At 47.1% G+C, this 23,891-nt stretch overlaps 1 protein-coding gene and 1 long non-coding RNA gene across 3 annotated transcripts in view; one reads left to right on the forward strand and one right to left on the reverse strand.

Moving 5' to 3' along the window:
• On the forward strand, window positions 1-23,809 carry OSER1 (oxidative stress responsive serine rich 1). Of its 2 annotated transcripts, XM_040435372.1 has the most exons (4): window positions 1-129; window positions 18,638-18,761; window positions 19,889-20,002; window positions 22,587-23,809. In XM_040435372.1, the coding sequence occupies exons 2-4, from the start codon at window positions 18,685-18,687 to the stop codon at window positions 23,251-23,253; spliced, it is 858 nt and encodes a 285-aa protein (XP_040291306.1). In that variant the 5' UTR covers window positions 1-129; window positions 18,638-18,684; the 3' UTR covers window positions 23,254-23,809. The 2 variants fall into 2 exon arrangements, with proteins under 2 accessions (XP_040291306.1, XP_040291307.1); XM_040435373.1 differs by lacking the exon at window positions 19,889-20,002.
• The window catches only part of LOC121003486, a 31,025-nt gene continuing 28,237 nt past the window's right edge, over window positions 21,104-23,891 (reverse strand). The window contains exon 4 of the long non-coding RNA XR_005779485.1: window positions 21,104-21,404. This is a non-coding gene — a long non-coding RNA (uncharacterized LOC121003486). The remainder of the gene's footprint in view (window positions 21,405-23,891) is intronic.

Raw genomic sequence — 23,891 nt, forward strand, 5'->3', positions numbered from 1 at the left:
GACGTCACCGGCAGCAGGGTTGCAGAGTCACCGCCGGGTGTTGTGCGCAAACAAGGAGTCTCGGTGCGCAGCGCTCGCCTCACGGCCGCCAGAAGGAGCTTGGACAGGGAGAGGGAACGGGCCTTCATGGTGAGTGGAGCGAGCGGCCATTTATGAGGGTCTGGGATCACTGTGGGTGTGCCTGAGGAGAGTTGAGAGGTGCCCACTTGTGCCCCACTACCTGGTGCTGAACTGGTTGACAGCTTGAGAGGAATGCAGGTGATGGCTGCTGGCCCTTTAACATTCAGCCATCAGTTACGTTCAGTAGATCTCTAACTGTAATATATGGAAACAATCCCCCCCCAGCAGAGGCCCAGTACATTAAAGGGGAACGCTGGAGAAACCTGATAGCTCAGTCTTTAGGTCTTCTGCTTGGCAGCAGAGGATGTGGCCTGTGGGTGACTATTCTGGATCGCCCCTGCACCCCTAGTCCTGCGCCAAAGCTTACTGGATCCTTGTTTTTTGGGGGCGTTTGGTGAATCTCAAGGATAGAGGCTGCCTGTAGGTTGTACTACAGTGTATGCGCTTCCAGAAGAACCCTTAAAGGGGTTATCCGATTTAAGAAACACCCCCCTGGTGGTAGCAAAAGAGCTATTGGGTGCCATAGGTCACGTGACCTGCATGCAGATAGCATACTACCAGCATTATATATTTGGGCGCTGACAAAGTCCTCCCCTTTGGCCACACTAATGTCCTAGTTAGTTTTAAAGGGGACCCCATTATTGACTTCCATGGCAAATAATCGTTCCCCTCCATTTATCAAATGGTAATGACGGCCATGTTGAGAGAGCCTGTCTAAGGCTGGGTTCAGGCCTGAGCGTTTTACAGCGCGTTCCTACGCGCTGTAAAACGCTCAACAGGCAAGAACCAATGTTTCCCTATGGGAATGATTCTCACCTGAGCGTTTCACAGCGCGTACGATCGCGCTGTAAAACGCCCGACGCCCCAAGAAGTACAGGAGCTTCTTTGGGGCGTCTTGTCGCGCGTTCCCGTACATAGACTGATGGGAAAGCGCGACAATGGGCGTTCGTTTGTTCCGGAGCCGCGTCTGTAAACGCGCATAAAATCACGCATACAGAGCGCTCCATCCCGTACGCTCAGGTCTGAACGCAGCGTTATATAGGAAAACTGGAGCAGAAAAGTCTGTAACCAGTCTGATCCCGGCTTATCGATTTTCAGACCTGCTTCAATTAAAGTTGTGAGCATATTGGTTGCTATGGGCAACACCAGTTTTCATATCGGAGACTTAGTGGGTCATGAGAGGATCCTGTCACAATAGGTGGAATGTCCCAGTCCTCGTCCTGACAAGAAGTTAAAAAGGTTTTTCAAGATTTTATAACTGGAGACCTATCCTCAGGGTAAGTAGATGAAAAAAAAAGTTTCACAGCAGCATGTCCGGTGTGACTTTTTATTTGGGGACCAAAAGTGCACACACCAAAATACACGACGTAGCCGAAACGTCGTGTATTTTGGTGTGTGCACTTTTGGTCCCCAAATAAAAAGTCACACCGGACATGCTGCTGTGAAACTTTTTTTTTCATCTACCTATACCTATGGAATGGCGTTGGATTGGCGATTTCACCACAGCTGATGCATTCCGGACAGGTCAAGAGATCCATTATGTGCTGCTCTACAACTGCTTTTTGAAACTATCCTCAGGGTAGGTCATCAGCATCTGATCTGTGGGGTCTGACACACGGGACCACCCGCAGATCAGCTGCTTGAGAAGGCACCGGCACTCCTATGAGCTCCCAAAACACAGCGCCGTACATAGTATAGTGGCTGTGCGTTGTATTGCGCTCGGCCCCATTCACTTCTATGAACAGACCACATGGCGGTTGAACCTATCACCACTAGCTTAGGAACAGCTAAAATGGCTGCAGTGCCAGTGCCTTCTCACACAGCTGATTGGCGGGGGTCCCTGATGTGGAACCAACACCAATCAGATACTGATGACCTATCCTGAGGATAGGTCATCGGTTATAAAGTCTCGGAAAACCCCTTTAAGGGGGGAACCTGACTGCAGATGTTAGCCGGCCTCTTATTGGTAGAATGGTTATTGTGAGTGCATGCTCTATGGACCACCTCTCCACTTTATCTCCTCCCGTGTGCAGATGCCGCCAGCTGCATTAGATTACGGTTATTCTGCTGTTACCGGAGGTGTATATGTTGTCATTGGAATAAACATTTTAAGGGACGAACATATGAGGCTTAAAGGGGTTTTCCAGGTTTAACACATTGATGTTAATTTCGCAGGATAGGTTACCAGTATGAGATCGGTGAGTATCCGACTCCCGGGACCCCCACTGGTCAGCTATATGAAGAGGCCGCAGCACTCTGACCGCTTAGGCCTCTTCCTAGTCTGCGTGAAGTCACGTTCATCAGTCACATGGCCTAAGCCCCATTCAAGTGAATGTACTTTGAAATGTCTCTTACCTGATTGTTCAGGAGGCACAACCTAGTTACTCGGCGACCCCTTCAGGCGCTAAAGTGTTATGTCAGGCCTAGAATTACATCATTGACATATCTGGCACTTTCTTCAAATTACCGTATTTTTCGCCCCATAAGATGCATCCCCCCCCCCCCCAAAAAAAATGCCCCTGCGTCTTATGGGGCGAATACTAATGAGCCGCTTCCATTATGGAACAGGTGAGGTAAGTGTTTTTTTTTAAATGTTATATTTATGAGGCTGATGGACTCTTCTGGGGGCTGGTGAAAGGCTACTGGGGGCCGATGTGAGGCATGGGGCTCTTATCTGAGGTCTGAATAACATTGGTGCTCTGATCTGAGGTATAATGAAAAATATTTTTTTCTTTTTGTCCCCCTCTAAAACCTAGGTGCGTCTTATAGGGTGAAAAATACAGTAGCACCACCACCCATGATGTGACCACAGTAAGGCCTCCGCGACTGTATTCGGTCCACATCTGATCTGCATTATTTGCAGATTGCACGTGGACCCATTCATTTTTATGGGGCCGCAAAAAATGCGGATAGCACGTGGATGTCACTGGTGTACTGTCCTCATGCTTGTGGCCATTCTGAAAATTATAGAACAGGTCCTATTCTTGTCAGTTTTGTGGCCAGCGGACTGCAAAACTGCAACGGCCATGTGCATGAGGCCTAATCAAGAGGGTCTCTTGGGGTCACATGCAGGTGCTTGCTTTAGATGTAACCTATGGGTTTTTCTGGGGCGGAAGCCAAATAAATGTTGAACCCTATACTTTCAGAGGGGGAGATTTAGGCCAGACTCACACGAGCGAGTTCAATGTGAGAAACTTGCGTGTGTGAGAGTGATTTCTTGTCCTGACCTCTGCTCCTCTGCCAGGATCACAGGGCATTATAGGAGTAGATCCAAGGTCTGGCAGGGACACACAGCATTTTAAATCATTATAATGCCCTGCAATCCTATCGGTGGATTAGAGGTCAGAACGAGAAATCATCACTACGCCAGTTTTTGACATAAAAAAAAAAATCACAGGACTTATTTTTGCGACTTTATAAATGCCTGTGCAACAATATTTGGTAGCATGGGCGTTTTTACGCCATCCTTGCCACTTGAGAGTGGCAGGGACCGGCACATCAGCCCCAGCAAATTTAAAGGAACCTGTCGCCTAGAAAATGCATATTAAACCGCCAGCAGTACCTTATTGCAGCCTATAGCATGGTTATAAAGGTGTCTGTGTCTTTTCTGTGCAATGCGGCAAAAGTAAAAAAAAAAGACTTATTCAACGGTCCACGCTATGTAAACGATAGTCTTGAAGTCAGGGGGGCAGCGGCTTTCTCGCCTGAAGTCAAGCGCCCCCCCGTCCCCTTTACCTCCCCATAGCGTTTGATTGATAGGATTTCCTTCACTACTGGATACTTGAATGTAGTCTTGCAGGTGCGCTGTGTCCCTGCAATACCGGTGCCTGCGCACTGTTCCATTCCGCTATGAGGTATTGTTCAAAAGCTCAATTCTCAGGCACTCGCGAGCCCGCGCATGCGCGAGACTACATTCAAGCAACCGGCAGTAAAGGAATCGGGCATCCGATCAATCAAACGCTATGGGGAGGTAAAGGGGGCGGGGGGCGCTTGACTTAAGGCAAGAAAGCCGCTGCCCCCTTGACTTCAAGACAATCGTTTACATAGCGTGGAATAAAAGTATTTTTACAGACTTTTGCCACATTGCACAGAAAAGACACAGACACCTTTTATAGTCCTGCTACAGGCTGCAATAAGGTACTGCTGGCGGTTTATTATGTATTTTCTAAGTGACAGGTTCCCTTTAATAACATTTACATCTGGAAACAGGTGGAAAAAAGGCGTGAAAACGACTCCAGCCAGTGGCCGCCATGGTTGTTTTTTCACTCCAGGCGCACAGACTGCCAGAGGTGCACCTGTTTTATACCTAGGTCTTTACCTTGTGATAAATTAGGCGCAGGGGCATAAAAAGCCAGTGTTTGATAAATGACCCCCAATAACTTGGGGCTGCTGCCCTCTCCTGGATTCTACAGGTACTGCATGTTATCAGTAGCAGCCGTTCAGTTGTTTGTGGCCACAGATCAGTCTCTTCATCTGAACTAATGAGCAGTGTGATCCCCAACAAAAGCCGCAGGTGCGCTCACGTAAACTGCTCTCATTGATGGTGCTAATGCCATCTCCCAACTTGTGTTCTGAACGCTGCGGGCATATACCATCGTCGTGCCAAGCCTCATTACATGGATCTCAATGTCTCTGACCTTCTATTCATCAGGGCGAGTAAGACTCATGATGGTCTGTGCCAGGGCAGAACTCGTCTCGCCACACAACCGCCCCATGTCACTGATACACCAGGCTCTGCAAACTCTGAATGTTCAGGTTGATTCAAGTGACATTCTCCTGTCAGTGAGTTGTCTCATTGTAGGCGTTGGTGACATATCGCTTGAATGTCCGATTTGTGGGGGCTGACTGCCGTGACCCCTGCTAATCACTAGCCCGTAGCGGCAGCTATGCCAGGAATGCACGTACCACTTTGTTTCTTTGACTGTGACAGCTGTCAGTGCAGCGGACTAGAAAAAGCTCCTCATCTGGAGACCGATTGACCTGGTGCTGTCCTCGCATCAGTGCCACCTTATTCTAGCAGTTATACCTAGGATCAGTCGACAAGGATGTAACACCAGCATCAGCCTGGACATTCCGGGCGTGCAGAGCCTGGTCCATAAGGCTACATACACTTGAACGTTAGGGCTCCGTTCCTGTGATGCACAGGCACAGACCGTGGGGCAGCCGCATGCAGACCACGGACCCATTCACTTGAATGGGGTCTGTGATCCGCATCCGACTTTTCGATCCGTGCCTCCGTTCCGCATCTTCGTGATTGCAGACCCATTCAAGTAAATGGGTCCGTGATGCGGAATGCACACGGCTGATGCCCGTGTATTGCGGACCCATTGTTCTGGTCCGCACCCGAGCTGCACCCATTCACTTCAATGGGGCCGCAGAAGATGCGGACAGCACTCCGTTCCGTAGCCCCACAAAAAAAATATAACATGTCCTATTCTCGTCCATTTTGCGGACAAGAATAGGCATTTCTACAATGGGCTGCCTGTTCCGTTCCGTAAATTGCGGATTGCACACGGGCGGCTTCTGTGTTTTGCGTGTGCATGAGGCCTAAGTGACAGGATTCCACCTCAATGGGTTCATCCAGTGATTGATAATAATGACCTATTCTCAGATCAGCAGGGGGCCACTGCGCTCCCCCGGCAGCTTTCCAAGCACAGCGCCGTACATAGTATGGTATTGCTCCTAGGCCATGTGACCAATGAATGTAATATCACTGGCCTAGGAAGAGGCTGCGACGCTCACTGAGCGCCTGGCCTTTTCTAGCAGCTGATCGACAGTGGTCCCAAGAGTCAGGCCCCCACGATCTAATATTGATGCCCTATCCTGAGGAAAGGACATCAACATGCATTACCAGATAACCCCTTTAGAACCTGACTAAGAAGGTGCTTACCGCGCGGAGCTGTAGGATGTCTGTGAATCAGCGAGTAGTGAGGATTACATAATGAAAGTTGTATGTGGACTGCACTGAATCACCCAGTTTCATGCTTCATCAGTGCAGGAACGTGTATCCACCAAGGCTGAGATCATCATCACATGGCATCAACGATTGGCTTAAAGGAAATGTGTCATCTGCCAGTCAAATCTGCTTTTATTTTCTGATTGTAGATTTTTTTATTTTATTCTATGTGCTAAACAAGATTATGGGGGCGGCCATCTTGCTTGAGGCTGCATTTCCAAAAGCATTAAGAAAATTGGTTTACAGCATCCCCATGGGCCATAGACACAATGGTGAGGAGGAGACCTCATTGGGAGAGTTTTCTAGGCGTGACCTGTTTCAGCGCCCACAGGGCTCCAGATGGCGACCAAAACGGTCGCTAATGCGCCTTAAAATTTGCAGATGGTGACAAGACTTTTTAGTCATGTCGCCATTTGCGACTGGACCGCCCGCGCTGCTGCGCAGCCTAGTATCAGTTGAAGATACTAGCACAGTGTAGGAGGGAATCCCTCCCTCCCCACTGTGACGTGGCCGCCACTGCCACCAATGGGGAGATAGCAGGGAAGAGGAGGAGGGGAGAAGCTGTGGCCACTGCGCCACCAATGAATGTAAAACATAATGCAAGTATAGGCAGCGGTATCACAGACCCTGCCTTAATAACAGGGCATGCGATACGCGGCAATTAACCACTCATATGCCACATCTGAGGGGTTAATTGCCGCGGATCACATGCCCTGTTGTTGAGGACGGGTCTGTGATGCCGCTGCCGACACTTGTATAAATGAGTTAAAGAGGACCTTTCATGGGTCCAAAAAATATGAACTTAGTAGCAGGATACATAGAGCGGCGCCCAGGGATCTAAGTGCACTTACTATTATTCCTGGGCGATGCTCCGTTCGCCCGTTGTGGCCCCCGGTATTTTCAACATTCAGAGCAAGGAGGAGGAGACGCCAGTGGAGGAGACGCCAGGGTCTCTCCGTCTCCATAACAGCAGCGCTGTCCAATCGCAGCTCAGAGCTCAGGGCCAGGGAGTAAAAAAACCTTAGATCCCTGGGCGCCGCTCTATGTAGCCTGCTACTAAGTTCATATTCTTTGGACCCATGAAAGGTCCTCTTTAATTACATTTATTGGTGGCTCAGTGCACCCCCCCTTAGTATTAGTATAATTGGTGGTACAGTGCGCCCCCCCCCCTCCCTATTAGTATCATTGGTGGCGCAGTGGACATAGCCCCCTTCCCCCCTCATTGTTATATGGTGGCCACAGGGTCCCCTCCCCTCCATTGGTGGCAGTGGCAGATTACACTGCTGGGGCTCCGATCGGTTACCATGGCAGCCAGGACGCTACTGAAGCCCTGGCTGCCATGGTAATCTCCCTGCTGCTGTGTGCACTATGCACAGGGCAGCAGGGACAGTGTGAAGTCCTAGTCACCCTAATACAGCTCTATCGGGGTAAATAGGACAAGGGATGAAAAGATCCAGGTTATAACCCCTAAGGGGGGAAATGGTTATTAAATAAAAAGTAAAAAAAAACACCAAAATACTAAAAGTTTAAATCGCCCCCTTTCCCAATTTTACATATAAAATTTACAAACAATAAAAAATAAACCTATTACATATCGTCGCATCCGAAAAAGTGTGAGCTATTAAAAAATATCTCCGCTCTGGTGAAGGCCGTAACAGAAAAAAAATCAAACATTTTTAGTCACCTTGTCCCCCAAAATATGTCGCTGGTTGTGAGAGCTATGTGGTGCTGTATTCTCCTATATGTAGCGCTGGCTCACTACTGTGACCTGCGTCTCATCTTCTCCGTCAAGTCCTTTTTTAAATTATATGCATTTTAAATTTGGAGACTACATTTTTTTAATTTAGGAGCCAATGGCTCCTGGTTATTTTTTTTAGTCTGGAGCACAGATGCGTCTTGTAGATGTGTCCGTACTTTCTGAGCTTGAGTTGTAGGAATTTACGTCTCTGTAGCACCATCTGCAAGGTTTCTCCAAAGAAAGGCAGCCCCATAGTGCCAGGGGGCAGCGGGTACTGGCAGCCGGGGTCTCTGCAGCTGGAACCGTACCGCTCCCACAGCTTGACTGCAGGACTGGCAGCACCAGGGTGCACAGGGCACTGGTGACCAGGGTGTACAGCTCCATGGTAGTGACAGTGGCTTCCCTCCATACCATGGTGCTACAGAGACATAAAATCCTGCAAGTGAAGCGCAGAAAGTACGGACACATCTACAAGACGCATCTGTTTGGAACCCGGACCGTGCGCATCATGGGCGCTGAAAACATGCGGCAGATCCTCCTGGGGGAGCACAAGCTGGTGTCCGTGCACTGGCCGGAATCAGTCCGTACCATCCTGGGGGCCGACTGCCTCTCCAATCTGCATGGCAGCCACATCGTACAAGCCTTCTCCAGGGAAGCCGAGGAGGAGATGTATATATGTAAAGATAAAGGATTGGTTGGGGGGCACTCGGCTATCTGGCACTGTATGTATAATCAATAGTCGGTGGTATAGAAATATATACAGATTTATTATTAACATAAAGTGCACATACTAATCTCCCGGAAACATTAGGGTTAATCCTATCAGACATCCACTATATATAGAGACCATATATAATATGAGTAATGTTTGCTGTAATTGATCAACTTCAAAAATAGAATATAAAAATAAGGATAAAAACTAAAAATAAGGATAAAAATAGAAACTGTAAAAGTGAGTCACTTCTGTGGTTGCCAGTTTGGTAGCCCAGTATATAGGAATATATCCGGATAATGGTTCAGATATTGGGAAGGTATAAACCAGACTAATGTCCTTTTGACCATATCCTGGACGTCAAAATCACTTCTCTATCTGCGATGAGATGACACCCGAGGGGCTGCTGTTACTATGGTATCGCGGTTGGCCAGGGATGTCATGTGACCACTCCTCGGACGATGCATGCTGGGATTTTTACTTTCACTTTGCAGCTGCTCCGCCCACACAGCCTCTCATCAATGGGAGCATGCTATACATACACAGTATATCTCTCATTATACGAATATCTCTTGGCTTTAGTTATTATCTGTGGCCATTTTAATTTTATTTTTTTATGCGTATGGTGGCCAACCCCTTTAAGCTTTACACAGCCTGGCAGTCAGGACAGAAGCGTTTCCTTCCAGCAATCGCCTGCCCGCTGCCATTACATGCAGCGATCTCCTCCACAGTGATCGCTCTGCCATAGCTCGTCCCCATACTGCCAGCAGCAGATCGTAATTGCACAGAATTTAAATGCTCGTTCATCGGACAATCGATGGCAGTATTACCACTGCAAGATGATCGCTCGTTAGCGATTATCAGTGGAAACATTGGCCAGTGTAATAAATCCTTCACCTATCGTGAATGATGAATCCTGTCTTATCTGTACACAGAGATGATATCATTACAGGCAGGATTACAATGAGTTAACTGCAGTAAAGTGATTTCTATTGTAGTGGCGCCAATTATTAAACATAGTGGCCAGTGTGAAAACTGCAGGATTTTATATTTTTGATGATGTTGTTTTTAATTTTCCATGTATTCCATATATTTAAACAAAAAAATCTTTAAAAATAGGTTAAACATAAAAAAGTGATTTAGGGTCCATTCACACGTCAGCAAAATAGGTCTGCATCCGATCTGCAATTTTGCGGAACAGGTGCAGACCCATTCATTTTTCAATGGGGCTGGAATGTGCTGTCCGCATTTGCGGATCCGCACTTCTATTCCGCAAAAAAAAAAATTGCGGACAAGAAAAGGCATTTTCTATGAGAGTGACGGCAATGTGCAGTCCGCAAAATGCGGAACGCACATTGCCGGGGTTCATGTTTTGCGGATCTGCAAAACACATACGGACGTGTGACTGGACCCTTAAGCAGCAGGTCATTCTCTGATGACACATTCCCTTTTAAAGGGCTCTGATTAAGGCTACTTTCACACTAGCGTTCGGAGCGGATCCGTCTGATGTTTCATCAGACGGATCCGCTCCGATAATGCAGACGTTTGCATCCGTTCAGAACGGATCCGTCTGCATTATTACTTAGAAAATTTTCTAAGTCTGAAAGTAGCCTGAGCGGATCCGTTCAGACTTTACATTGAAAGTCAATAGGGGACGGATCCGCTTGAAGATTGAGCCATATAGTGTCATCTTCAAGCGGATCCGTCCCCATTGACTTCCATTATAAGTCTGGACGGATCCGCTCGCCTCCGCACGGCCAGGCGGACACCCGAACGCTGCAAGCAGCGTTCAGGTGTCCGCTCACTGAGCGGAGCGGAGGCTGAGCGCTGGCAGGCGGATGCATTCTCAGCGGATTCGCCTCCACTGAGAATGCATTAGGGCCAGACGGATGCGTTCGGGGCCGCTCGTGAGCCCCTTCAAACGGAGCGCACGAGCGGACACCCGAACGCTAGTGTGAAAGTAGCCTTAGGCTACATGCACACGACCGTATGTGTTTTGTGGTCCGCAAATTGCGGATTCGCAAAAAACAAAAACGGATGCCATCCGTTTTTTTTTTTTTGTGGATCCATTTTAACAATTCCTAAAACGGACAAGAATAGGACATGTTCTATTTTTTTTCCGGGGCTACGGAAGGGGCATACTGATGCGGACAAGAATAGGCATTTATATTGAAGGCTGTCCGTGCCATTCTGCAAATTGCGGAACGTGCACGGACAACATCCATGTTTTGCGGATCCGCGATTTGCGGACCGCAAAACACACCACGGTTGTGTGCATGAGGTCTTATAGTGGGGCTTTTTACAGCGCTCTTTGATAGCCCTTGCACTGACGGAGTAAAGGTCCATTCACACGTCCGTAAGTGTTTTGCGGATCCGCAAAACATGGACACCTGCAATGTGCGATCCGCAATTTACGGACAACACATCACAGACACTATAATAGAAAATGCCTTTGCTAATTGCGGACAAGAATAGGACATGTTCTATTTTTTTTCAGGAACGGAATTGCGGATCCCGGAAATGCAGATTTGCATCCGTTCCAGCCCCATTGAAAGTGAATGAGTTCCCACATTGCGGAATGAATGCGGACCCAAATTAAGGACGTGTGAATGGACCCGAAGAGACTAATTACTGACGAGGCGCAGGTCCTGCAGTATGTGCGCCCGGACCGGAGTAGTTTTCACTTCCCTTTTACACCTGTTTCCAGGCGGAAATGTTAGTAAATTTGCTGGGGCCTCGTCGCTACCCTGACAGAAAAACACCCATGCCGCAAAGTCTTAGCACTTTTTTTTTACACCAAAACTGGCATAACAATGTTAAGAAGTGCCCCTCAGTGTTTTCACCTGCATTAGGCCTCATGCACACGACCGTTGTTGTGTTCCGTTCCGCAAAATGGGGTTCCGTTGTTCCGTGATCCGTTTCAGTTTTTGTTTCCATGTGTCTTCCTTTATTTTTGGAGGATCACCAGACATGAAGGAAAGTAAAAAAAAAATCTAAGACAGGTTTGCCATGCAAATGATAGGAAAAAAACGGACGCGGACGACAATCTTGTGTGCCTCCGTGTTTTTTTGCGGTCCCATTGACTTGAATGGGTCCGCGAACCATTTTCTGAAAGTCAATGGGTCCGCAGAAAATCACGAAAAACGGAACAACGGACATGGAATAAAACAACGGTCGTGTGCATGAGGCCTTATAGTGAACAGGTCAGTAACTTTCTGATGTACCAGTAATCTGCACATGCCACCTACAGAAGCTCTTATGACGTCTCGTTGGCCAGGGACTTCTGGGTAGCTGCTTGTGGCGCTGAATTAGCATTTCGGCAGCGGCACAGACCGGAGATTGAGCGGGCTGGGCGGGAAGTCTGACATGTGGGCACTTCACCTGTGGGGACCGCCCTCCATGCGTGAAGAAGTCTAGCTAATGAGACGAAGCGATTTGTGACCATCCATTTTCTCATCTCTATTCCCATTCTAAATCCATAGACATTAGGGCAGGGATGGCTTAACGGCGGCTCTCCAGTTGTTGCAAAACTACAACTCCCAGCATGCAAAGACTGCCTACAGCAGGGCATGGTGGGAATTGTAGTTTTACAACAGCCGGAGGGCTGCAGGTTGGCCACGCCTGCATTAGGGTATGTCCACACGGTAATTTTGGCTGCAGCATGTAGCGTGCCCAAATATTGCAGTGTAGCAGGGCTGCTATAGGTATAGATGGGGTCACGGTGCAGTTCGCACGTTTGCTGCGACCTTGACATGCGAATCGCAAAAAATCTGTCAATATTGGATTTTCTGGGGATTCACATATGGCGGTCGCTAGGGATGAGCGAAGTGAGCGTCAGATCCTAGATGTGAAGTCGCTTTGCTCCAAACTTCGTTTTAATGCTGTATGAAGATTCGTCTCTGTACAGCATTAAAATGTATGGGCTCCAGCGAGGCGAACAATATATCACCTAAGTATTGGAAAACAGGAAAAAAAAATCTTTGTGGGGTAAAATTGAAAACAAAAGTCCTTATTCTGGAGCTCTATACAATTACAGCGATACCAAACTTCATATCTTGTTTTATAAGGCTACTTTCACACTAGCATTTCTATTTTCCGTTATTGAGATCAGTCATAGGGTCTCAATACCGGAGAAAAACGCTTCCGTTTTGTCCCCACTCAATTGGGGACAAAACGTAACTGAACAGAACGAAATGCTCAAAAATGCTTTCCGTTCCGTTTGGTTGTGTTCCCAGACCGGAGAGCAAACCGCAGCATGTTGTGATTTTCTTTCAGTCATGGGATGCGGAACAAAACGTATCCTTGATTACCCACAATGCAGGTCAATGGGGACGCAATAGAAAACGGATCCGTTCCCCATTGACTTTCAGTGGAGTTCATGACGGATGCAGATGGTTGTATTATCAGTAACGGAAGCGTTTTTGCTGAACCCTGCCGTATCCAGCAAGAACGCTAGTGTGAAAGTAGCAGGGGGAAGAAGCTTGCGTGAAACGTACGTTGGGGTTGTTGGCGCACCACTCAGGTATTTATCTATTCAGCATGAGTGATATTTGCACTATGCACTTTATACTTGTTTCTTGTACATTGTTTCTCTACCCTGTCCTGATAGTTCTGCCTGATCATATGCATTTGACATCCTGTCTGGCTTATATGCATAATCTATGCTATATACATATATATATTTTTCTGAATTTATTTGCCATTATAGGATGAGCCCTTAGTGGTGTTCCATGTCATCTTGTGTTCTCTCCATTCACCATCATATTGTTTTCGATGTATATTTTACCGCTTTTTGTCTCGTTTGGAGACGCTAATAAAGTTTATATATAATATTACTGTGTGCTAGCACTTATCCGGTAGGCTCAAAGTTTGTAATGTCTGTTGGCCTCGAGCACGGCCATGAACCCAGCGGGGAGCTGCATACCTGCTGCCGTCATTAGGCCGGAGCTCCTGCTAGCCACAACTGGTGGCCATTCCTGCACTGTGCTCCATCCCTGCAGTTACCATTCGGCCATTTCTTAGTTCTTTCCCTTTCTAGGAAAGCTGGGTGACAGCCTGTATACCACACAGAAAGCCGGGTGGCAGCTCCTAGGAGAGCTGTGTGGTATACAGGCTGTCTGTCACCCAGCTTTCCTGGTCTCCTGAGGAGAATATATCTCAGTATAGGAACATTTAGATACGTTATCATATGATTTACCCATTCAGGAGTCTTGGAAAGCCGGGTTGCAGCTTCTATGAGAACTAAGACTCCTGAATGGCTAAATCATCTGATGACTTCTCTATATGTTCCCGTACTGAGATATATTCTCCACAGGAAAGCTGGGTGACAGGCTGTATACCACACAGGTCTCCTAAGAGCTGCCATAAGACTCCTGAATGGCTAAATCATCTGATAACTTCTCTATATGTTCCCGTACTGAGATATGTTCTCCTCAGGACTAGGAGACCAGGAAAGCTGGGTGACCATCCATGAGAGAGCTGGAAGGCCCCTCAGTATTCCTAGGGTAATTCCAATGGAAAGATTTTCCACAGAGGATTACCTGTTGTGGATTTTTATCAAACTCTACATGTAGCGGGTGGATTTGCTGTGGAATTCAGCCACGATCAGTTACACATGGTGAAATGATATATGACCACGGTGCGGATTTGAAATGTGCACAGTAGGTTCATTTCCGTGTGGATTTTATGAAGTGTGAGGATTTTTGGTAAAATCTTATCCATTTTGCTGGTATTTGCTGCAATACGCTGTGGATTTCATAGCTGCAGTTCTATGAGATGAATGAGCCCGGACCAAACATCCTGGGGAAGGGATCTCAGTTCTGTCAGCTGCAGCGCAGGGATTACACATAGTGACGTCACAGCGCAGGGATTATGCACACAGTGACGTCACAGCGCAGGGATTATACACACAGTGACGTCACAGCGCAGGGATTACACACACAGTGACGTCACAGCGCAGGGATTACACACACAGTGACGTCACAGCGCAGGGATTATACACACAGTGACGTCACAGCGCAGGGATTACACACACAGTGACGTCACAGCGCAGGGATTATACACACAGTGACGTCACAGCGCAGGGATTATACACACAGTGACGTCACAGCGCAGGGATTATACACACAGTGACGTCACAGCGCAGGGATTATACACACAGTGACGTCACAGCGCAGGGATTATACACACAGTGACGTCACAGCGCAGGGATTATACACACAGTGACGTCACAGCGCAGGGATTATACACACAGTGACGTCACAGCGCAGGGATTATACACACAGTGACGTCACAGCGCAGGGATTATACACACAGTGACGTCACAGCGCAGGGATTATACACACAGTGACGTCACAGCGCAGGGATTATACACACAGTGACGTCACAGCGCAGGGATTATACACACAGTGACGTCACAGCGCAGGGATTATACACACAGTGACGTCACAGCGCAGGGATTATACACACAGTGACGTCACAGCGCAGGGATTATACACACAGTGACGTCACAGCGCAGGGATTACACACACAGTGACGTCACAGCGCAGGGATTACACACACAGTGACGTCACAGCGCAGGGATTACACACACAGTGACGTCACAGCGCAGGGATTACACACAGTGACGTCACAGCGCAGGGATTACACACACAGTGACGTCACAGCGCAGGGATTACACACACAGTGACGTCACAGCGCAGGGATTACACACACAGTGACGTCACAGCGCAGGGATTACACACACAGTGACGTCACAGCGCAGGGATTACACACACAGTGACGTCACAGCGCAGGGATTACACACACAGTGACGTCACAGCGCAGGGATTACACACACAGTGACGTCACAGCGCAGGGATTACACACACAGTGACGTCACAGCGCAGGGATTATACACACAGTGACGTCACAGCGCAGGGATTATGCACACAGTGACGTCACAGCGCAGGGATTATGCACACAGTGACGTCACAGCGCAGGGATAATAAACGATGCCCATGTTGTTTGGTTCTAGACTTCTTTATATGTTAATTTAAGAGGTGTTATTTTTGTCGCTGAAAATAAGGCTTTATAAGGTAAAAAATAAATAAACGGCTCCTAACTTTTTTAGCTGGCTCCTAGATTCCAAGGAAATTTGTCAAGCCCTGGCCTAATGTTTATTTTTTTATTGTTTATATATTTTTATATGTAAAATTGGGAAAGGTGGGTGATTAAAAGGGGTTGTGTCCTCTCAGGAAATGGGGGCACATCGCTAGGTTATGCCCCCATTGTCTGATAGGTGCGGGTCCCCGAAGTGGGACCCGCATCTATCTCTTAAGTGGAGCCTTCAAAATCACGGAGGGCGCATGTGCAGCCACCCTCCATTCATTTCTATGGGGCCGCTGAAAATGGCTGAGCAGTGGCTTGGCTATTTCCGTCGGGCCCCATAGAAATGAATGGGAGTACACCATGCTTGTGCAGCCACCTCTCCTCATTTCTTAGAGGATTGTAGCAAACTGTCATCTGGGGGAAGTATAAGGTATGTACAGTTTTTCAGCCTCTCCCATTCACTAATTGCAAGCAGAGATCTTGAAATGTATTTACAGAAAAACCTTTTAACTTGTACGATTTAGGCTTCTTTCACACTTGAGTTTGGTGCGGATCCGTCATGGATCTGCACAGACTGATCCGTACCACTACCGATAATACAACCGCATGCATCTGTTCAGAATGGATCCGTTTGTATTATCTGTAACATAGCCAAGACGGATCCGTCTTGAACACCATTGAAAGTCAATGGGGGACGGATCCATTTTCTATTGCCTCCGCATCGTCAGGTGGACACCAAAACGTTGCGAGCAGTATTTTGGTGTCCGCCTCCAGAGCGGAACGGAGGCAAACTGATGCATTCTGAGCGGATCCTTTTCCATTCAGAACGCATTAGGGCAAAACGGATCCGTTTTGGACCGCTTGTGAGAGCCCTGAACGGATCTCACAAACGGAAAACAAAACGCCAGTGTGAAAGTAGCCTTATGGTACTTTCACACTTGCGGCAGAGGATTCCCGCAGGCAGTTCCGTCGCTGGAACTGCCTGCTGGATCCAGCAATCCAGATGCAAACGGATGCTCTCACAAATGCATTGCAATACCGGATCCGTCTCTTCGGTGTCATCTGGAAAAACGGATCTGGTATTTAATATATTTTTTTGCATTTTTAAAGGTCTGCACATGCCGGATCCGTTTTTCCAGAACACTTGGTGCCGGCACTAACACACTTCAATGTAAATTAATACCGGATCCAGAATTCTGGCAAGTGATCAGTATTTTTGGCCGGAGAGAAATGTGCAGCATGCTGCGGTATTTTCTCCGTCCAAAAACCGTACAGTGACATCCTGATGCATCCTGAACCGAATGCTCTCCATTCAGAATGCATTAGGATAAAACTGATCAGCTCTTTTCAGGTATTGAGCCCCTAGGACGGAACTCAATGCCGGAAAAGAGTAACGCTAGTGTGAAAGTACCCTTAGGGAATTTGTGTAGATTTAATTGGGTAGAAATAGTCCTAGTGCTGGACTGATGAGAAATCTTCTAGGAGTCTGGCTCATTTAGCCTCCATATCTGGAAGATGTGTGAAGGCGATCCCCGGCCATATTATCTCTTAGGGCATGTGGACGACATAGAGGGGCTTCTCCTGCTTAAGACCCTCCCCTATAAGCCAGAGCATTCATCTGTTGTTAGGGCTCCATGCACATGACAATGTCATCTTTTGGTCCACAAGATACGGATACCTTCCATGCACATGCCACATTTTTCTCACTCCCATCAATAGAAATGATTACTCTCTTCTGCAGTATGGACCAGAATTACGGAACAGCCAAACAGAGCCACAGACAATACCACGGTGTGCATGGCCTCTTAGAAATGTATGGGTGAGTGTGCTATCCCTCCGGTTCACGGATGAAAAATACGGTCATGTGCTTGAGGCCTAAAGAGTGTTGTTTGTCCTCGGCATGTAGCATTAAAGTGGTCTATCCTGATCTGTCCTCTGGATAGGTCATCAGTATCTGATTGTGGGGGTCCAACACCCTGGACCTCTTCTGATCAGCGGTTTCTCTCAGCTTACCAAGCACAGCGCCGTACATTGGATAGCGGTTATATAGCGTATACGGTATAGTAGCTCAGCCTCATTCACTTGAATAGGACTGAGCTGCTCCTAGGTCACGTGACATATGGACGTGACGTCAATGGCCTAGGAAAAGCTGCAGCACTCACTGGATCAGTGACGGGGAGTCCAACCCCCATGATCAGGTACTGATGACCTGTGAGGATGGGTCATCAGTACAGAACACTCGGACAACCCCTTTAATGTGCCACAGCTTCCCGATTGTTTTGCCAGATTCACTCTTAGAAGTCATTGCCTTCAGGGCACATACCCTGTCTATATATTTTATTAGGACCCTTCCCCCCCCCCTTCACCATGAAATGCTACATTTCCTCCGCAGCACCCCCGGAAATATCAGCTGTGACAGTCGTCATTTGGAGTAGGGACAGCCCCATTTAAAAGTGTTGCTTGGCCTAGCAGATGAGCAACTCAATCCTCAGAACCTGGCCTAATTACATTTTGTTTTTAAATCACTTGCTCGTGAACATTCCCACCGTTCCCGCATTGCTTTGGGTCCCCCTCGGCCTGGAAGTGACTTGGTTCTGTGACCACACACGTGCTAGAACGGCAGGCCGGTGCCAGTATGAAATGGCGGTATGCAGTTGATGTCCAAGTGTGTCTCTTCTTTTAGTTTGGTTGGCGGCTCTTTACTCTGGGTTGGTAATGGAGCTGATTGAGTTTTACGCTCTCTGTCTGATCATTTAGGGATTGATTTTTTTCTTCAAGTGTTCAGGATAGCTGGCATTCAATAAGAAGGCACGCTTGTCTGCCGCTGGTTTAAACTAGAAGAATTCCCCTCGTGAGAGCTCCAGCATGTGTCACGTCGTAGGCCAGAACAGAGACATCTTCATTACGGCTGGGTCTCCACGGATGGCGCAGGACAAGATGTCTTTGTTTTATTCAGTCCGTTTTATAACAGATTGTGTAAAGATTTCTTTGTCTCACCCGTGTCCCTGCTGCTGTATTCCAGATCTCGGCTGCAGTCCTGGCCTTCACATCTGCCTGCGAGAGTCAGTGATGGAGTCAGAAGTCAAAGACGGCGACGAGGACAACCTTCAGAGCGCCTTCAAAAAGCTGCGTGTTGATTCGGAAGCGTAAGTTGCTCTGCCGTTTTACAGCTTTTGTCTCTGCAGGGGGCCGAGTCGTCTTTACCCGGGGTGCCTCACAACACAGTTCTCTTGCTAATTATATAGTGAATGATATAAAAACGTGACTGAAGAGCACAGACGAGCTCCGCACATATATTGCAGCATAAAATGTAGCTGAAGGTTGGCTAGATGGGCTTTGCTGACATTACTTTGGCTTAGTAACTAGCTATGCCCAGAGCCTGTAGGGGCAGGAGAGGGGTCTGACCCTGAAAGCCATTCTGAGAGTAGGGGTGTAGTCACTCACATTAAAAGGACATCTGTCAGCAGATTTGTACCTATAATACTCGCTGACCTGTTACATTTGTGCTTGGCAGCTGAAGGCATCTGTGTTGGTCCCATGGTCATATGTGCCCGCATAGAAGAGAGAGTGGAGCCTCTAGGTGTGATGGCAACTCCCCTGTTGCTCCTAGAGGCGTATTTTCACTTATTAAAACTTAGCAAAAACCGGCAAAATTAGGCATATTTCAGGTGCAGATGGCTGCTCAACCAACCATTGCAACACTATCTGTGACTTTGCCCTGCTCACGCCATGTCTAAAGATGTGTCGACGGAAGGGGACGGACCTGCAGACCAATGTCATTTACCATTTTCTACACCTGTTTCAAGTGTAGAAAATGGTCTAAATGTAAGACGGAAGCTGTCTTACATTTAGACTGGTGCTGGATGTGCTATGGGGCTTTATTAAGACCAGCGTCTGAAACGCCGGACTTAAAACATGTGGCCCTTAATTTGTCTTAGCAACGTGGGCACACATGAACATGGGACCAACACAGATGCCTTCAGCTGTCAAGCGAAATAGGTCAGACCGTTTCATAGGGACAAATCTGCTGACAGATGCCCTTTAAAGTCTCAAAATTGCAACGTAAAACCAGATTTTTGCAGACGTTACAATATACCAGAGGGTTCCAGATTTGCAGAACTACAACTCCCAGATTTTATCTCCTTCTGGGAGTTGTAGTTCTGCAAATGCCTCCAAACCTGTCCTGTGTGAATGTGGCCTTAATCTGTTCTAGATCTACTGCAGAATCCAGGATTTACCAATTTGGCTTAACCCGAGTCTTTTTGTGCTGCAGATGTGCAGGATCATTGGGTGGCGCCGACAGCTCTAATTCAAGACCATGTGGGAGAGCGGCCCTTGAGGATGCCAAACCAAAAGTGTTGGGTTCTCTAAAGGACAGCTGGCATGGGTAAGGCTTCACCAAAGCTGTGCTTCACATCTTGGTTAGGCTCCAGCAGTCACAAGCGCGTTTTAGTGAGATTCCATGTAATCTGACTTCTGTCCTCTCGCATCAATCCCTCTGCTCACTTAGCATTCTCCGCTTTACATTAATTGTTGTGTGGCCATAGAAGTCATGTATGGTGAGAAGCAGAACATTTATCATAATCAGAAAGACGCACGGATTGGGGGTTCAATTAGATTTTATAGATGTTGTTGAACTTTTTAAAAGGGCATCTAAGTTTATGGGAAAAGCTCCATGTGTGCCCTCTTGTGGAGAACTCTGGTATCATATTGGTAGAGTCTATATTTTCTATATACCTAGCTCATCTTGGTTTGAACTTCATAGATTGTCTTCTGGAGAAAAAAAAATACAATGGAAGTTGAAATGATTTGGAGCATTTAGATAATATACTATTTATACTAATAAGTACATGGCAGCACCCTTGTGCAGCCTGGTGTCAGAGATTCTCCCCTAGAGTACCTTTGTAATTCAGTGTGCAATGGAGCAGTGGCGTACTCCCCACGGAAGCAGGCCGCAACACTGCTGTGGGGTCCATGGTGAACCCCTTCTCTTGCTTCTCGACATGAAACCACATCATTTTCCGTCAGCCACCACTAGAAAGAGCTCGGTACATAATTATTTTACAGCTTAGGCTACTTTCACACTTGCGTTTGGTGCGGATCTGTCATGGATCTGCACAGATTGATGAGTTTGTATTATCTTTAACATAGCCAAAACTGATCCGTCTTGAACACCATTGAAAGTCAATTGAGGGCAGATCCGTTTTCTATTGTGCCAGATTGTGTCATAGAAAACGGATCTGTTCTGACACACAATGTAAGTCAATGGGGACGGATCCGTTTGGCTCAGTTTCGTCAGACGGACACCAAAATGCTGCAAGCAGCGTTTAGGTGTCCGCCTCCAAAGCGGAATGGAGACGGAACGGAGACAAACTGATGCATTCTGAGTGGATCCTTTTCCATTCAGAATGCATTAGGGCAAAACTGATCCGTTTTGGACCCCTTGTGAGAGCCCATGGCGGCTCTCACAAACGGAAAGCCAAAACGGCAGTGTGAAAGTAGCCATATATTGGGTTCAGTGGTACCTGTATAAATGCCTATGTACTAAGCTCCCTCTAGTGGTGGCTGCAGGCACTCTGTTTTATAATCTACTTCAATCAAGCATGGTCTGTTATGCTTTCCACCACATTCATGTGGAATCTGTCAGAAATCGGAGGCATATGGAGTGTAGCCGGAGTGGCGTTTTACTATAGTCCTCTCTATCTGGCATGTCTGCGCTGTGTTGGCGTTGCTGGTGCATAGTTTGAATTGCTGCAGATTGGTATAAACCCGTGATAGAGTAGAATGTCCTCATTTGTTTGGACTTTTAGTACAGCAAACAGCCTCCCTTCACTTTCCCAGGCCGACCTTTCACTAACACAGAGCATCACACATTAAACTGATAAGTGCAGTGCTCCTCTATAGGCATCTTTATCTAGGCCTACCCAGAGCTATTTTAATAGCCCTTTACACAGGCCGACAATCGGACCGATCATCGCTTACCAGCGTTACTAGTAATGCTTCTTAGCTATGATCTGGCAGTGTAAATGCACTGCTGATTACCCGGCGAACGAGCAAAACGCTCGTTCATCAGGTAATTGTATCTTTTGTGCAGCACAAAAGATCATTGTTTCCCAGTGGCAGATCGCTCTGTGTAATCGGTCTACTGCCGGAAAACAGGGACTCTGTATGGGGAAGAGCGATGGCATTAGCGATCTCGCCTCCCCATAGTTGGAGGAGATCGCTGCATGTAATTGTAATGGTCTCCTTCGCTAGCAATCAGCAGAATGTCGGGAAGGAACACTTCCCTCCCTACAATCTGCTAGATCGTCATGCCGTGTAAAGGGACCATTACTGTCATCCTAAATTCTACACTTACTATTATGGTAGCAGATAACATTTTCCCCTCACAACAGCAGTAATATAATGGGGTATATATTTATATCGGAGGCTAGTGCTACAGAAGGGCAATATTTTGCATTTAATTTAACAGTGCTGAAATCAATAATAAAAATTCAAAAAAGAAAATTTGTTCTATGGATATTGGAAAAAAAATCCCTTACACTTTTTTACTGGCAGGGATCTAATTATTACAGTCAACTTTATGTGTTCGCACACCAGGATTGTGGCCGGTTCATACATGGCGGACAGGTGTCTATTGGCACACCCGATCACTGTTCACATGCTTCCTAAACGGACACAGTTACAGTACACCCTAGTGGTAGACGATATGTATATCCGGTTTAAGAATAGACCTGCATACTACATTAAAAAAAAAGTGCAAAAAATAATAATAATAAAAAATTAACAAAATAGTGTAGGTGTTTTGGGGAGATCATATCGGAGAACAACAACCAAAAAAAATACCAAGTGTATAAACTGTGTGTGATTTTGCAGGAAATATTGAACTCCAGTTACTGTAAAGATCTTTAATGCATATACAGTAAGTAGTATCTAGAAGTCTACTATTCATTTATGATCTTTGATTGCAGATCATCAAGAAAAACCACACGAGGAGCTGGAAGAACACCAAGAAGACGTCGCTCTAAATCCCCAGTTCTTCACCCCCCAAAGTTTACACACTGCAGCACAAAGACAACGTGCAGCTCTCTGCTAAAGCACAAGAGCCATTGCGATGCCGCGGAAGGAGGGGCCACAGCCGTCAGCGACCCCTCCAGCACTACCGCCATTGGCTACAAGAGATTTGGCCTTGAACCGTCAGGGGTGTCTGCATCAGAGACTACTTCCCAAATGGGCAAGACAGATTCTTCTATTCCTCTGGAGCCCAGTGGAAAAACAAAGACCAGCCTCCCTTCAGATTTCCACTCTGTCTCTAAGCTTGGCACGGCCGCGAAATGTACTTGCAACGGTAGCGATTGCCAGTGCGACAACTGGCAAAACATGGAAGTGTATTCTTTTTCTGGCTTGCGGGACATGCTTACAGAATGCGAGAAGACGGTGAAGGAGGACTACTCTCAGTCTTTACAAAACAGAACTCAAACGGCAGGCAACAGCTCCTCCGGATCTCCGCGCTCCTGCTCGGAACAGGCCAGAGCGTCTGTTGATGATGTCACCATCGAAGACCTGGCCGGATACATGGAATACTACCTGTATATTCCAAAGAAGATGTCGCACATGGCCGAGATGATGTACACCTGACGTCGGACCTTGAGGCATGGGTAAAAGTAACCGCATGTAGATCATCCCTGAACGGTCTTATCTCTGACCCCGTCATCCGCCACCTGCCACCATTTTGTGTAAAGTAAACGCCATCATTGCATTATGCACATGTTTTGATGAAGTCTTAAAGCCCCAATAAAATTACCAGCAATCATGCCGCTTAACTGATATGGGTGGTAGCTGTGTTGTGATGCCACCTTCCATGTCATTGGTAGCTAAGGTGGGGGGGGGGGGGTGGTATTTCCAGCACATTCTCAAATTCATAAAATAGGGTCGGGAGGAATCATTTTTTTTGTTTCATGCAGTATCTCTGGAAATCCTTCTGTTCATTGCAGTGTTATATGAATGTTGGTCCTGGTAGGTAACCATTTTGTGTGTCTAACAATAGAGGAAGTGAGAACAGCTTCTGTTTAAAGCAAGGTAGAGCATTGCCCCCATTGCAGTGATCCTTTAAGCAGATGTGTTGAAATGTTCTTGAGCTTGAAGCTAAGGCTCAGTAGATTAATGTTGGATAATAAAACATGCATTGAAATGACGTCGGCGTCTTCTACGGTGTTGTTTGTCCCTTTTTCTTTTGGAGTCGCGATAGAATGAATGATGTATGGAAGGTGCTGAAA

Source organism: Bufo bufo, chromosome 6, assembly GCF_905171765.1.
Source record: "Bufo bufo chromosome 6, aBufBuf1.1, whole genome shotgun sequence".
NCBI lineage: Eukaryota > Metazoa > Chordata > Amphibia > Anura > Bufonidae > Bufo > Bufo bufo.